This window comes from Populus trichocarpa, chromosome 1 (genome assembly GCF_000002775.5).
Source record: "Populus trichocarpa isolate Nisqually-1 chromosome 1, P.trichocarpa_v4.1, whole genome shotgun sequence".
In the NCBI taxonomy this organism is placed as follows: Eukaryota; Viridiplantae; Streptophyta; class Magnoliopsida; order Malpighiales; family Salicaceae; genus Populus; species Populus trichocarpa.
In genome coordinates, this window is record NC_037285.2 from 24619072 (window position 1) to 24636874 (window position 17803).

At 38.4% G+C, this 17803-nt stretch overlaps 1 protein-coding gene across 2 annotated transcripts in view; it reads right to left on the reverse strand.

Moving 5' to 3' along the window:
* Window positions 1-17803, reverse strand: part of LOC18094967 (vicianin hydrolase) — a 66747-nt gene that overhangs the window by 3587 nt on the left and 45357 nt on the right. The window contains exons 1-2 of one of the 2 annotated variants that reach the window (XM_052447628.1): window positions 773-992; window positions 575-644 (exon numbers count right to left, since the gene is read on the reverse strand). In XM_052447628.1, the coding sequence (XP_052303588.1) occupies window positions 575-644; window positions 773-931 (229 nt within the window). In that variant the 5' untranslated portion in view covers window positions 932-992. Of the gene's footprint in view, window positions 1-574; window positions 645-772; window positions 993-17803 lie in introns of those variants that run through there. The other variant, XM_052447630.1, reaches the window with a different exon arrangement.

A 17803-nucleotide genomic window follows, 5' to 3' on the forward strand; every position in this document is an offset into this window, starting at 1 on the left:
ATCAATTTATTAATTTTTTTATCAAAATAATTTTTTTAAAAAAATATATAAAACAAGTCAATCTTCACGAATAGTAATCCAGGCTTCATCCAAGTAAAGTTTTAAAACATGCACCACACGAACCCGAGGAGAGAGATGTTGAAAGAAAAACAGAGGGACATGATAAATTATGACTGTAAAAATATCTTGTGACAATTAATGACAAGTTTGTATAATTAAAATCAAGTAATAGTGTTTTGTGCTTTGGCTTTAAATCATAGAATTAAGATGCTATATGCAAAAGTGTCGATCTGAGGATATTTTTTTGTTGTCCAGGAATAATTCTGTGACCATTTCTTTCTCTCTCTCTTTGGTCGTGTGAGCAGGAACAACTTGTTTTTTGTTATCAATCCTAAATCAAAAGGAATTTTGTCTTACATTTGTTTCTAAACAATTTTTTTTTCATTTTTCCAGAAGAAAAACGATTCTTCAAGTGACCATATTGCAGGATCGTTATCGATCTTGAAATCTATGCCATTAAATGGATAAGAAAATGGCATATAAAAGCCGAGAAGCCGAGTTTAGAGAAATGGACCTGGATGCTGTTTGGTGAAGGTGTCCCAAATACTTGGTCCCTTTCCATCAATATATGCAGCTCCTTCAGACTTAGAAACACAGAAAAAGTAAGGGGTAAATACAAGCATATGAAAGCAAGAAAATGCTTAAGGTTCACCGCATAATTAAACGCAGCAACAAGTTCATTGCACTGACTCTAAGTTTGTGTGCTGTGTACCTGATAAGCAGCAGTGCCCGCTCCAAACGTGAAATCTTTTGGAAAACTTGTCCTATTGAAGGGCATTGAGTAACGGCTTGGTTTTGCACCGTGAGTGCAAGCTAACAAGCCAGCAACTACTACGAAAGGGAGGAGGAAGGCTCCTTGAATATTTGCCATTACTCGATAACTTGAATGCTAGAACTTCACTTCAAGCCCCTTTATATTGTTACAAAAGATGCCTTTTCACTCATTTTGAATTATTATTAATTCTTGATGGAGACTATTCTCATAATGATATCTATCCTATCAACGATAATATATCAAAGATTATTTGTGCTAGACTATATAGCCATTACTACCCAGGAAGGTTTGATATATATATATATATATATATATATATATATATATATATATATATATATATATATATATATATTGTTGTCATGTTTTATACAAGCTAGGCATTAATTATGAGCGTTGTGAGATTCGAGTGCACGGAGATCAGGGTTGAGAGCTATTCCAAAACTCGCATTAACGAAATACTAATAGGTGTATCTAGATCATTGCAGATATATCCGTAAAATATTATTTATTAAAATAGTGTTTTGTTTTTTTTGTTATTTTTTTTTTATTTCAACTTTCAATAACTTGAATTTATTTTTTATTTATTTAATTTTATTATTCAATATTAAATTATTTTAATATTTTTATTGTTTGAATATTTTTTAAATGTACAACTATATTATTTTAAAATCCATAAAATCTTGTTCAATTTCCAAAACATATCATGTTTCATATATTATTTTAAATCCTTTCTCGATATGGATGTCATATTATGTAATAGAATACGACTAGCTGTTTAGACTTCTATTCTAAAATCTTTTCTTGGCAATTTGGTCTATCTTTTACAATATTCTTGTCTACTCCTAGCATTTTTTTTTTGTTTCACAGATCGTGACCAGCGAGACAAATCGGTTAATTTTATAACAAAACTAGACAAAGCATTAATAGTCCATGATTTTCAAATCTTTTTTCGTTTTCATTTACTTTCTTATAAATGTATATTCATAGAGATTGAATGAAAAATGTTTTGTCACTACAAGATTTTACAGTTTTACCGACGGACATATTCCGTCGATGTATGATTATGGTATCGTCAGTAATTTATTTCCTGACGTCCTCACCGACGGAATACGTCTGTCGGCTTTTCTTTCATCGGTAATACCATATTCCGTCGCTATATCGGTCGGAAAAATAAAAAAACATTTGCTGATGGTTTTACAGATGGAAATTGCGCGTAAAAAAAAAGTTTCCCGCTTGAAATATACTGATGGATTTAGCCCGTCGGTGATAGTGTGACATACCGACGGATGAAAACCATCGGTATAATTGTCGGTGAATGTTTGGAATACCAACCTAAGATATCCGTCTGTACATTCGTCAGTCATTGTGGCAGGCACTGTAAAATACCGACGGATTCAGTCCGTCGGTAAAGTTGACGGTGAGTACGAAATATCGACCGAATATATCCGTCTGTAAATTCATTGGTGACTGTGGCAGCTACTGTCAAATGTCGATGGATATATTCTGTCGGTAAAACCCTTTGTGATTATTTTTAAATATGTTTTTTAAAAATTATTTAGAATACATAATATAAAATTATATAAATTAATGGTAATAAAAACCAATTATGCAAATAAATTTTTTATTAAACATCAAAAACAAAAGAAATAAAGTTAAATAATATTCATTACAAACTGAATGTGTTTAAAAAAAATATTAAATTAACTATTAAAGTTAAATAATATTCATTACAAATTAACATAATGGTGGAGCTAAAGGAGGAGGAGGAGGCTGGTTGTTATACGGCCAAAAAGGAGGAGGCGCACATGTATCACCACTTTGTGATGCCATGTTCATGACAAATTCGCGAAGCTGGTCATGCTCCGCTTTTTGTTGTGCATACCGTTGTGCATCCTCTGCTTTTTGTTGTGCATTCTCCGCTTTGAGTTGTGAATACGTCGCTGATTGGTGGTTGTATTTTTCGGTGAGCTGAGCCGTGTGTTGTTGCAAGGCCACAAACTCCTTAGATTGGGTGCTTGATACTGATTGGGAGCTCCCAACGGTTGAAACACTACGGGTCGCCCGCAAGTTCTCGGCCGTAGTATTGGAGAGCCCGTAAACCCGATTTTTATCGGGTCCACCAGACGATCCAACCTCCATCCACAAATCCGGATCGAATTTCGGATGGGTCAAAGGATCGTCCACATATCTCTCCCTCAACCAACTATTATAGGTCTCCTAAAAATAAAAAAAGTAATCATCATATTCAATTCAATAAAAATAATAACTTACAAAATAAAATGGTTGAACAAACATACCACGAAGTGTTGAGCGCGGTTGTTAACGAACTGTTGTGCCCCCTTTTGGCGGTCTTGACTCCACACGTGCGTCTCCACAAACAGCTCCTTCGGGCTCGGCTCACATCCAAGAGACGTAGCCTATAATGAAAAAATATTAATTAACAACAAATTAATTTAACGATATATTTCATTTAAATTAATCTTACCATCCGTTTCGCATGTGCAGCAAACGGAACAGAGCCGCCGGTGTGCGTTGTCACCGGCCATGAATTGGTCGATTCCGGTTGCCAGCACCGGACTGTGAGCGTCGTGTGAACCGCTCAGACGTCACGTGCTCAAGATAGCGCGGCCATATTTCTTCCGGGATGTATATCGGTTTGAAATCCCTCCAAACCGCCACATCGTTCTAGCCTTGGAGACCGCTATCTCTCGCGGTTTTTTTTGCCTTTTTTTGTGCTTCATATCAAAAATCACGCAACCTACTTCCATAGCGAGAAATTAGAAGTTGAAACATAAATTTTTTTCTAAAAAAATCTTGTATTGTTTTCGATGTTACCTAGTTGCCGCGTGATTTTCCCACACCCTCCTCACAACTTGTCATGCGCCCTGTCCCAGGCGAATTTGTGTTGTGTATAAATAATTAGATAAATAAAAATGATAATTTATTTACAATTATATTAATAAATTATTAGAAATAAGCTGGAAATTAGAAATTAACACCAACCTCAAATCTGCTAAACCATGCATCGATTTGAGTTATCTATTCAGGATGTCTGGATACTTGACTCCATTGAAATAATGGAATCTCCATCGACGATTTAAACGCCGATGATATTACTCGGGCGGCCTCAATGTTGTGAACTTGAAAATAAATTAAATTCATGAAATATTGATTAGTTGTTCATAAATTATGTTATAATTTAAAAGAAAAAACTATAACCTTAACAAACTTACATTGAAAGGTCGTCTTTCCACTGTGCCTCGTACTTGCGGGTGAACTGATTCTGCTATGAAGGCACGCCACCTCTACGCTGTGAACCCGCGCTGGAAGAGGCAGCATCGGTTGACGGTGCAGGTGGCGTAGGTGCCGCTTCTTGAGAGGCACCTAAGGATACGTCATCCTTGCTGCTAGAAGAACTAGCTGCGACCATATATGAGCGACCAGCTCTGGTTTTCATTCTACGCATCTACACAATTGTATACGAATAATTATATAATTAAATTCGAATGTTAAAAAAAAATCGACAGCACCTCTCCTATACTGGATACTACCCAAATCCACAAACCTGCAAATATTGACAAAAGCCACAACCAATTGACTCCATCTATACTAATATTGTATATAACATAACATCTATACATATAACATTCATACTAATTACAAGGTAAATTCAACATTAACAACATATTCAATCATTATATAAATACAAACAATAAAAAATATTCAATAATTTCAAAAAAAAACTCTAGACTAACAATTAAAATTAATGCAAATAATTAAACACAAATCATGCAATAATGTAGTAAAATTACTAATTATTCCAACATATTCAATTACTAATTCTAAGATAAATTCAATATTAACAATTACAATTCAACAAATTATTCAATAATTATGCCAATACAACAATAAAATATATTCAATAAATTAAAAAACAACTATAGAATTTAGGAATGAAACATGCATACCTTAATAATGTATTGATTTCAAGACTTTATCTACATTATAAAAATACACCAAAACAAAAAACATAAAAAACATAAAAATAGCTAAAACAAAAAAAAAAACCCTTAAAGTAAAATGAAATAGAGGAAACACATACCTTTTAATCTGATGAAGATTCACAAGAACACTTGCTAGAGATTGTAGGTGAAAGCCTTGGAGAAATGAGAGGAAAAAAAATCGAAATTAAAGGTGAAGAATGGAAGAGATGAAAAAATGAATTGAAGGGGCGGACGCTGGGATTTATAGGCAGTTTTACTGACGGATTCACTGACGGATATATAAAAAAATATTATTTTAATTTATTATGTCGGTGACGTTTTGAAAATCCGTTGGTAATTTTTGAATTTCGCACCAACATTTTTAATTACCCTCCATATTTTTCGCTGTCCGTCGATAATTCCGTCGGCAAACTCATGTGGTCAAAGATGCATTTAATGCACCGCCCTTTGGAATTCGCATAGTCCGTCGGTGATTTTGTCGGTAATATTACCCACAGACAACTGACCGACATACTTTATTTCGTCGGTCCAGTCGTCGGTGATTGTGGCATTTTCAAGTAATTTTTTTCGAACTCTCTGTGAAATGCCGACAGATATTATTCCGTCGGTATGGACGTCGGTAATTGTTGCATTTGAAGTAATTATTTTTGAACTCTTTGTGAAATGCCGACGGACCTTAGTCCGTCGGTAGGGTCGTCGGTAATTGTGGCATTGTACAGGAAAGATTATCTTTGGATTGCCTATTTACCTTCCTGCAAACACTTAAATGATAAACAGTACATCGCACAAAACAATAACAACACTGCTTAAACAATACATAATATATATTACATGAAAAAAATGTTTTACACAGGGTTTCATTCTGATAGTTAGTCAGAATTTTCTTCTTCTTCGTCGTCAATTGAATAGTCATCACCTTCATCACAATCTTCAATATGGATATCATCATCTTCATCGACATTTGCTTGTCCGCTGGAGCTCAAAACAACATTCAACTCTTCTGCATCAACATCAACAAGATTATCATCGAGAACATGAAAATTTGAATTTTCTTCCAAGTCAATCGAAGGAGCAACTTGATATGGTTCAACCAACTCACTAACTTGAAAGACTTCATCTCGCACACTTGTGTCTTCATTCTCATCCTGAACAAGCTCGACACGACCCCTAGGTTTCGTTTTTAAAACGGACATCCAATCCACTCTTGATCGATCCTTTCTAAAAGAAGGGGTGTATGTGTAATAAACTTGTAGACATTGCTTTGCGAAAACAAAGACATCGTTTACGTTGCATAGTCTAGCTTTTGAGTTGATTTCGACCAGACCATAGTGTGGATCAACTCTGTTTCCTCTGTTAGTCGTGTCATACCAATAGCATTTGAATAAAAACACTCTATTCTGCTCGCTATGATATTGCAATTCGACAACCTCTTCTAATCTACCATAGTAGTCAACTTCTAACTCACTACTAGTCGATCCCTTAACACAAATACCGCTGTTGTATGTCTTTCTTCCATGCCCGTATTCTTCAGTATGAAAAACATATCCATTGATAAAATACCCGTTGTAGCATTAAACTTTTCTTTCAGGGCCTAGGCTTAGTGAAGACAATGACTTAGCAGCACTTCTTCTCATTTGATAAACCTTGTATATAATGTACATCAATGAACAGTAAACGAGAATCACGTAATGACATGCATAAAATAATTTTGCAAGTGAGAATGAGTTTGTGATAGTGCTTACATGTGTTCTGAACCATGTGGTAAATTGTTCATCTTGTAATTGAAAGATCTGGGATTCGGTCAGCTGTGAGTTATTGGACAACAAATATTGTCGATGTTCCCTGCAAGTGGTAATGAGTGTATTATATTACAATATTTAATTAACAGTATATTATTGACAAAGTTTAATTAGTATTACACATATATACACTTACTGAATAAAAGGTCTCAGCTCATCACAGTTAAATAGAACATAATTGTGTGCTTGTTTGAACTCTATTTCTGACAAATATCTTCCTCTTACGACATTTTTATGTGTGGGTCGTCTAGGATTGGAGAATATTGACAAGTTCCCACTGGAAGACACTTCACCACCATCATCATGCCGTGGAACGCGATTGATTCTCGTTCTCAAATGAGGTTCGAAATAGTACGAGATAAATGTTGAGATCTCCTCAACAATATAGGCCTCACATATCGAAGCCTCAACATGCGCCTTGTTCTTAACCTTTTTCTTGAGATTGAACAAGTACCTGCATTGAATTAATCAAATATTTTCAATTAAGAAAAACAAATAAAATACTTTTATATATGAATTGCATTGCAACTGTAATATCTAACCATTCGAATGGGTACATCTATCTATACTAGACCGGTCCTCCAACTTTTACCTCGAACTGTAGATGTATGGGGAGATGCTCCATTGAGTAAAAAAAATGATGGAGAGAATATCATCTCAAGTTTGCATAGTGTCTCGACGATATTCGTTTCAAGCCTCTCAATGTGATCAACATTCAACTTGATGGAACATATATCTCTAAAGAAATGATTGATCTCCGTGAGTGCATTCTATATCCCCTTTGGCAATAAATCATGAAAAGCTAATGGGATGAGTGTTTGCATAAACACATGGCAGTCATGACTCTTCATTCCATACAATCTGCATTCCTCCATATTAACCAGCCTTGATATGTTCGAGGCATGTCCATCCGGAAAACGTAGACTCTTAAGCCATTTGTAGACTAGTAGTTGTGCGTTTTTCTCTAACACGAAGCTTGCTCTTGGTTTTGCGACCCGTGACTCATCACGAACCAACTCCATATTTTGACGGTTACAAAACAAAGCTACATCTAATCTAGCCTTGATGTTGTCCTTTGTCTTCCCCTTCACATCCATGATGGTGTTGAAAATGTTCTCAAACATGTTCTTTTCAATATGCATGATGTAAAGGTTATGGCGAAAGAAGATTGGTCTTCCAATAAGGAAGCTCCCAAAAGATACTTCATTTTACCCAATTATGGGTTAAACCAAAACCAGGGAACTTCTGCTTACCTGATTGGAGACCAAACACAATGTCACCGTACTCTGATACAACATCATGCAATTCTTCACTAGAAAGACGCGGGGGTGCAACATCCTTATCAACTCTGCCAACAAAGAAATCTTTTATGTTCTTTCTGTACCTGTGATTATGTGGCAAGAAACGACGGTGACAATAAAAAAAGAAGCTTTACCTCTGTTTGTTAGCGTGAATGCCTTGTTGTTTTCCATGCAGTATGGACATGCTAGTTTCCCATGCGTGCTCCAACAAGAAAGCATTCCATAAGCTGGAAAATCATTGATAGTCCACATCAAAGCCGCCCTCATAAGGAAATTTTGTTTCCTCGATATATCATAAGTCAAAGCTCCGGAGGACCACAACAGTGCCAACTCATCAATCAACGGTCGAAGACAAACATCTATATTCCGGACTGGGCTGCTTGGACTTGGTATGACCATAGATAAAAACATGAACTCCGGCGTCATACACATCCCCGGTGGCAAGTTATAAACCGTCGGTATGACCGACCAACAAGAATAAGGAGCAGCAAATGACCCGAATGGGTTGAATCTGTCTGTACACAACCCAAAACGCACGTTCCTTGATTCAGCTGAAAAGTGAGGATGCACACTATTAAAGTGTTTCCACGCTTCGCCGTCAGAAGGATGCACCATCACTCCATCAACCGCATAATGTGATTGGTGCCATGTCATGTGCTCAGCAGTCCTTGGTGACATGAATAACCTCTGCAGTCTACATGTGATTGGGAAGTATCTAAGTTTTTTATATGCCACTAGTGTCTTTCCCCTACCAGTTCTGGGTTTGTAACGAGAATGCTCGCATGTCATGCACTCGGTCATCTCAGCATTTTCAAGGTAGTATAACATGTAGAAGTTAGGGCACATGTCAATTTTCTGGTATCCTAAACCGAGGGGTTTCATCATGGACTTCGCAGCATAGAAGTTCTCTTTCAGCCTGTTCCCTTCAGGTAAAATGCTTCTCGCCCATTCAATAATCTTGTCAAACCCGGCCTCACTCAACTCGTGATCTGACTTGATGGTGAACACCTGTGCTACGACCGATAATTTAATATGGTTTGTGCAGCCATCCCATAATAGTTCGTCAGAATCTTTCAACAAATCAAAAAAACTAGCTACATCTGCATTAGGTTCTTCTTCTACAATTGGACATTGACTGACATTACCTTGATTCATTCTCATTGCATCCATAACCATATTCCTGTAAGGATTAGTGTTGTCATTTGCCGCTTCATGCACGTTGCTAGCACTAGAAGTTGACCCAACCACCCTTTCTTCCATTCTCCTCTTACTAACAAATACTTCTCCGTGTGCATACCAACACTGGTAATTCTCCATAAACCCTTTGTGTAGAAGATGCATCGTTACAACATCTGGATGCAGATACTTTTTATTTTAACACTTCCTGCACGGACACCTAATACCGCCTCCAATAAAATTTCTGGGAATATATGTTGTGAAATTAATAAAACCTGAACCCCATTACAATAATCCATCCTCCGCAATCCTTGGGGTGAATCTTGATACATCCATGAACGATCATCCATGACTTCTATCGAATCTCTATAAAATTATGATGACAACATGTATTAATTAACTATGTTAGGTAAATATATTTGCAAAAATATTGGTTTACCTCGAGATTATCCAACAAACCAATTACAACTTCTCATAAATATTAAATATTCATTATCAATTATCAATGTCCAAACAAATTAAACATATATATCAATTTACGGAAATTACAACTCCGCAATACCATTGATGATAAAAATTAAAACGGACCCATTAAACAAGCTATTAATTATTTCAAAACAACACATATAATTTGGTAATTCAATAAAGTTTCAACAATTTACAAACAATTACAATCTTACAAAATCTAAAACAAACCATAACAAGTATAAAATTATACATTCATATACTACAAGTTTGTTTGAGAAATAACAATAAAACATGTACATCTACTAACAAAATACATATACTAACAAAACAATAAAAACCGTGATATTTAAATGTTAAAATTTAAAAAGATAGAATTACTTACAAAAACTGATAAAAATCTGTCGGTAAATCCCAACACGGATGCTGTGACAAGAAGACTTCAAGATATATGACTTGTTGTGCTGAGAAGAGGGAGATTTTTTTTTGGGGGGGGGCGCTGGTTGTTTGCAGTTGGGGAGAGTTGAGATGAGGAAGAAGAAGGAGAAATAGGGAAGGATAGGGTCGAGTTTGAGGGGATATATTAACTTTTGCCGACGGCTTCCCCAACAGATTATTATGTATGTGAAGCCGTCGTCTAATCTGTCGGCAAACAGGGCACGTCACCGTACGGTGCTGCTATTTTGAATTCGTCGGCGCGTCTGTCGGTATTTTCATCGGTGAATCGGTCACGTCACCATATGGAGCTGACGTTTTGAATCCCTCGGTGAGTCCGTCGGCATTTCCATCAATGAATCGATCACGTCACCGTACGAAGCTGATGTTTTGAATCTCTCGGTGATTTCGTCGGTAAAAAATAACCCCAACAACCTCCACGTAAGCGAACCGCCCCTTTTTTTTTTAATTCTCAACATTTCATCTGTAATTTCGTCGGTATATACCGACAAATGTTGGCCGTCGGTAGTTACAGATGAAATTACCGACGGAGTAAAGTTTTTCGGTAATGGCAACCCCAAATTACCGACATAATTATTCCGTCGGCAATTCCGTTGGTATTAAACAAATTTCTGGTAGTGTGTTTTGACTTTTCACATTGTTTGGGCTATCACACTTCGCATAACCAAGAAAATTGTTTGCTATCACCGAATTTAAAGAATCTATAGTGAGAATCATTAACGAAACTGCGTATCATGAGGGAAATGTCACCCGTAATTTTTTGTAGTTCCAATTTTAGTAGTACTTCTAATCTCTCTCTCTCTCTCTCTCTCTCTCTCTCATTGTTGGCGTGAGCTATTCTGATATATATGTTCAGTGTAATTATAAGGATTAGATTTGAGCGATTACATGAGTGTTATTGCAGGAAGACCAGATTTTCAGCCTAACACACACACACACACACATATATAATGGTATTAGAGAAGAGATCCTAAGATTCAATAGCATATTCAGTGCTCCTAAATTGTTGGCGAGAAAAACCAGAGGTGACTGGTAACCATGATGAATGCGAATGAGCTAGTGGAGCATGGGCAACATGAAAATTCAATGATGCCATCTTAGAAGACTTAATGACTAAAATGACACGAGTGCACAACACTGGATAATCTCGAATTTGATAGGGATATAGACATCTTTGTTAAAATAATTAAGATCAAACACAAAAAGTAGACTAGAATTCTCAATGATCTATTTATTATGAGTGCTTAATGTTAACCTAAATACAAAGAAAATATATATAGATTAAACTGAAAATACTATTCTACCCTTAATAAATAAGACTACATAAATATTATATAACAATCTTGATGCATATATTTCCTTGCAAGCTGTTTTCCACTCTTTTTTTTGGATCAAATGTAAGAAGTATATAGATCAAAAATAGCAAGACAAGCTTGCAATACAAGCTGGAATCCAACAGAACATTACAGACAGCAGCAGCAGCCAAGGAGAACATATGCCCTTGGAAAACTAAAGCAAGAAGATCTTGCTGAACATAAGAAAACAAAAGGCTTGTGCTGGGGAACAACCTCCCCTGAACAAGCAACCGGACCATAAAGCAAAGAAACCAAAGCAAGCTTAGCTTGCAAAACAAGTACAACACAAAGGCGTGTGCAGGGGAACAGCCTCCCTAGGACAAGCACACTGAAAATCACTAGGGAACATGCTCCCTTATACAAACAAAAGGTCCGATCCAGCAGACCAGCCAAACATCCCAAAAAGGGGGAACAGGCTTCTACAGCAAAAGCAACAAGCAGCAAGCCAGCAAGCAGCAACCAGCAAGCCACATCCAGCTACAACCAAACAGCAAGCAACAGGCCTGACAAGCAAGGCAGAGAGGAGCAAGCAACAGCCAGCAACCAACAACCAGCAAGCCACATCCAGCAACAAGCCAAACAGTAAGCAAACTAGGGAACACAATGTATCTCCCAGGAGAACAGGGCAAGAAATAGCAACCAACAGTGGGGCAACCCCCAAACAAAACCGAGAGGATCAGACTCCCACAAAGCCAATGCAAGACAAATGTAGCATAAAAAACCAGGGGCAACAAGCCCGCAATAAAGAGCAGGCATGCAGGATCAGCAAATGAGAACTAACATCAATCCAGCAGGATTAAACAAGAAGCCAAAATGAAGAGGCTACATACAGTGCCAGAATTGCACCTGCACCAGCAAAACAGGCAAGAACAAAACATAAAACATCACCGCAACAGGCAGGAATATATGACTGCACCAAGAAAACAGGCCGACAAAGGCAACACCAGAAAACAATACTATAATAACCCAAAATAGACACAAGGAGATATTCCTTGACCAATATTCTGCAAGAACATAATATATCAAAGGGAGGAGGATGGAGTTGAAGCTGAGCTGCCCTGGATCCTGAAGTCAGCCGAGGAGGAGCTGTTGGAAGGACCCCTCTTTCCAAACATGCCTGAGCATCCAATGGCAGAGGAGGCAGCGACTTTGCTCCTTGTCAAGTATTGCCTCTTTGGAGGTAATGTGGTAGCAGAGTCAAAGCTACCGAATCATATCAGAAGTGTCAAAATCAAAATAATCAGGCATAAGTTTCAATATCAAGGGTCGGCCAAACACATGGTAAGGCCCTCCACTTAGCACAGCAAGCATGTCCAATTCAGAAATAAACTTGAAAATAAGCCACCCAGAATCATGCATAGAGAAATTCACATGACATTGCCAGGCAGAGGTAACATATTTAAAGATGGACAAATATCCTGGGAACTTCCCAACTATGAACCCAATTAGACTAAACAGCCACAAATCTTTGTACACACCCAAATCTGTTTCTAAGAAAGAGCAAGACGATGTAGCAGTGTAATCAGTAAAATGCACTAGAGGATGGGACGGTGGAATGGTAGTACTTGTGTGGGGATGGGATGAAGAAGGGTCAGGGTTCCCTGAAGTGGCTTTACCCTGCATTGAGGGAGTCGGTGAAGTAGCAGTTCCAACCGTCGGCCCATTGTTAGGGATACCAGTGCCGAACCGAGAGCTCAGAGAACCAGTCTCAGCCGATGGACCACGACGTGGTCTAGTAGAGATAGGGGAGGGTGAGGGGTGTAATAGAAGGAACAGTTTATACACTGTTGTTGTTGTGTTTTATTAATCAACCAAACTGTACATATATAGGTTTAAGAGAAACTAATCAACACCTAAATACAAGGAAGGATAAGAAGAAGAATCCTAGTCTTAAGGAAGTTTGAACTGTTGCTGAATACAAGAGAGTTTAAACATGAATGATTTGAACTTCATTCTGATAATGTTGATCTTCATTCTGATATGCCCCCTCAAGATAGGCCATGACTAGAGAGGCCAATCTTGTCACGTAAATTCTGAAATTGAGATCGAGGCAGAGGTTTAGTGAGAATATCAGCAAGCTGATCTGCTGAGGAAACGTGTGCCACACATAGAACACCAGTTTGCACTTGGTCACGTAGAAAGTGATAGTCAATGGCTACATGCTTCATCCTGGAATGAAAAACCGGATTGGAACTTAATTGTGTGGCTCCAATATTATTGCAGTAGATGACTGGAATGTGGAGCAATGTAACGCAAAGCTCTGAGAGTAAGGAACGAATCCAACACAGTTCAGCTGCAGTAGCAGCAACTGATCTATATTCTGCTTCAGTAGAGGACCTGGCTATAGTTTTTTATTTCTTGGAGCTCCAGGAAATGAGATTGTTGCCAAGATAAACAAGGTTGGCACTGGTAGAAGAGTAGTCATCTTTGTTACCTGCCCAGTCAGCATCCGAGAAGGCGTGAAGTGAGTCTGATACATCATAAAGGGAGAGTGGAGAGTTACGTTTAAGAAGAAGGCCATCATGTGGTGTGCCACATAGATAACGCAAAATCCTTTTAACACAATTCCACGTGCTCATCAATTGGAGCATGCATGAACTGGGACATTCTATTAACAACAAAAGAAATATCCGGACGAGTGAGTGATAAGTATTGAAGGCTGCCTACAATTATTCTGTACTCAGTGGGATCTGAGAGAAGCGATCCTGAGGATAATGTGAGTGAAGATGATTGCGTTGGCAGTGGAGTAAGAACAGGTTTTGACATTTCCATGTGTGTTTTATCAAGCAGCTCCTAGATATATCGACGCTGGGAAAGGAGAATGCCTTGACGTTGAGGAATAACTTCTACACCAAGGAAGTAGGAAAGATTGCCAAGATCTTTGAGAAAAAACCTTTTAGCTAGACAAGCAACAAACTGAGATACAAGGTCTGCATTATTACCCATTAGTATAATATCATCTACATACACTAAAAGGTATATCAGTTTAGTATCAAGTTGCAGAATGAACAAAGAAGTATCAGAATGTGAATTTCTGAAACCAGAATCCATGAGAAATTTACGTAACTCCTGATACCAAGCCCTGGGAGCTTGTTTGAGGTCGTAGATAGCCTTGTGAAGTTTACACACATGAGTGGAATTATCAGAGTCAATGAAGCCAGGTGGCTGAGCCATGTAAACTGTTTCTGTTAAGGTACCTTGGAGGAATGCATTGTTGATATCTAATTGGCGAAGAGACCAACCATTTGCAACTGCAATACTGAGCACCAGACGAATAGTGGTTGGCTTAATTACTGGACTGAAGGTCTCTAGATAATCCACACCCGGTCTCTGATGAAAGCCTTTGGCCACAAGGCGCGCTTTGAACCTGTTAACAGAGCCATCAGGATTGCACTTGATGCGAAATATCCACTTACAGCCTACAAGGTTCACATTAGTTGGACAGACAAGTTCCCATGTTCCATTGCGAACAAGGGCATTATATTCGTCTGACATAGCATTTCTCCAGTTGGAATCTTGGAGAGCCTGGGCAACAGTTGATGGTTCTGAATTGGGGGAAGAGATTAACTGTGTGTGAAGGTTTAGTTTTTGAATAGGTTTGAGGATATTATTTTTGGCACGGGTAGTCATGGAATGGCGAGGAGGTGGTGGAGAGGCTGGTTGTGAGACAGGGGAGGGAGGTGTTGGAGAGTCAGCTGATAAAGTTGGTGATGAGGTAGCAGCAGCAGGAGGCAATTCTGGCGTAGGGACGACTGGAGTGTAAGAATGCGGCTGGGATGAAAGGGGAACAAAGACTGTAAGAACTGGTGGCAACCATGAAACTGTTGTAGTGGAAGTGGGACGTGGAAGCATGCTGTGGAGATTAGTATAAGGAAAAACAGACTCAACAAACTTGACATGACGAGAGACAAAAGTTTTGGAAGTGGATGGTTCAAAACAAAGATATGCATGTTGAGATAATGAGTAGCCAATAAAACATAGGGTTTGGATTTGGGTTCTAATTTGTGGGATGAATATGGACGAATCCATGGATAGCATAAGCAGCCGAAACTTTTTAACCTGGAATAGGTGGGTGCTGTTTTGAAAATTAATTCAAATGGACTTGAGAGATTTAAAGTTGGGGTAGGCATCCTATTAATGAGGTAAACAACATTACTAAAGGCATAGTTCCAGAATGTTAATGGAAGGGATGCATACGAGAGTAGCGTGAAACCAGTCTCAACAATATGACAGTGCCTGCGTTCAGAATATCCATTTAGCTCAGGGGTATGAGGTGGTGTGGTCATATGAGTGATCCCAGCTTTAGAAAGAAAATTTATGAGGCCTAGATACTCTCCCCCATTATCAGTGTAGAGAGTGAGAATGCGGTGTTGAAAATAATTCTCAACAATGGCTTTATAACGTGTAAAAACTTCATGAACATCAGATTTGCGTTTAAGGGGATAAAACCAGACATATTTGGTAAAGTGATCAACAAATATAACATAGTATTTGAAGCCATCAGAAAACAGAATTGGAGACGTCCAAACATCTGAGAAAACAATTTGCAAAGGATGTGTGGATATAAGTGAGGAATTAAAGAATGGTAACTTATGACTTTTATTGCAGAGGCATTCATTACATGAGAAATCAGAAGTGATAGATGAAGACGATTCTAAATGAGAACTAGTGAGGATGTGTTTTAAAATAGGAAATGCTGGATGTCCTAAGCGACTATGCCAGGTCGTGCATGTGGTTTTGGTGGTGGAGAAGGCTAGAAGAGGTGGAGACTGTGGTTTGAAAGCCGGCCATTCATACACTCCGTCCTTAATATTGCCCTGGAAGAGAATTGCCCCCGTTTGAAGATCCTTCACAAAGAACAAGGATGGTAAGAACTCGACAGAAACATTGTTAGTGATACAAAACTGATAAATGTGAAGAACCGGTGTGGGTAATTGGAAGAGTGGTACCATCGCCTATCATAACATCATCGGATCCAATGTAAGGAGAGTGCAGAGATAAATTCTCCAAATCTGTTGTCACATGGTGAGAGGCACCACTATCGAGTAACCATGTAGGAGAGGTGGATGAGGTGTTGGCAACAAAGTTTACACGTGGTTGCCAAGGGGAAGCTGAGTTATGTGCTGCTGAAAGCTCAGTATTGGAGGCAGGAATCAAAATGAGCTGAAATGAAGGACAACGTTTGGCTGTGTGACCCTGAATGCCATATATTTGGCAGAAGCCTTGATATTGTCGCAGGGAAGGGCGAGTAGGACGATAGGCAGGGCGAGTGTTTGAGGTGAAGGGAGGCCTGAAAGTGGTGGGAGGGGAAGAACGCCAATATTGTGGATTGGCAGGGGATGGATGAGGAGGGCGAAAAGTGGAGGTTGGATGATTACCACGCCATGCATGAGAAGTCTTTTGTGTAGGATTGGCTGTAATGGGAAGGGGTGTTGCATGGGAGGAGGACGTGGCTTCAAAAGAAAGAAGCTTCTCATGCAGTTCATCAAATGAAATGGAAGTGTCACGTGTTTGAACTGCACGAACAAGTTCTTTGTAGTCATCATCGAGACCATCCAAAATTTTTTCAGTGAGGTCTTCTGGATCCATGGGTGCACCTAATATAGCCAGTTCATCAGCACTGGCTTTGACAGAGTGAAGAAATTCAGTAATGGTCCGAGATCCTTTGGATGGATTTTTGAGCTGGTTTTTAACTTGTTTGATGCGGCCACGTGAAGGTTTAACATACGTGTTGGCAAATATGGTCCATGCTTCTTGAGCAGTCCCTGCACAAGCAATAAAAGGAATAATGGTAGGAGAAATAGAGCCAATCAAGGCATTAAGCAGAAGCTTATCGTGACGAACCCAAAGTTTATGAGAGGGATTTGTTGTGGTGATGTTGTCTGCAATAATGGTGTTGGGAGGGCAGGGTGTTGATCCATCGATGTATCCAATGAGATCATATCCAATGAATAAAGTTTCAAACTGAAGCTTCCAGGAAATGTAGTTTGTGGATGTGAGTTTGAGAGGTGTTTGTGCAGTGGTATTTATTGTAATGAGAGGAACCTCATGGTGTGGAAGGCTGGAAGAAGAGATAGTAGCTGCTGAGTCGATTTGTGTGGTCATGTTTATGTTTTGAACAAGAGGATTGACGGTTTGTGACAGAAGAAAGAAGAAACTAATGAAGAATAGAATTAGGCAGCTCTGATACCATAATAGAAGGAACAATTTATACACTGTTGTTGTTGTGTTTTATTAATCAACCAAGCTGTACATATATAGGTTTAAGAGAAACTAATCAACACCTAAATACAAGGAAGGATAAGACGAAGACTCCTAGTCTTAAGGAAGTTTGAACTGTTGCTGAATACAAGGGAGTTTAAACATGAATGATTTGAACTTCATTCTAATAATGTTGATCTTCATTCTG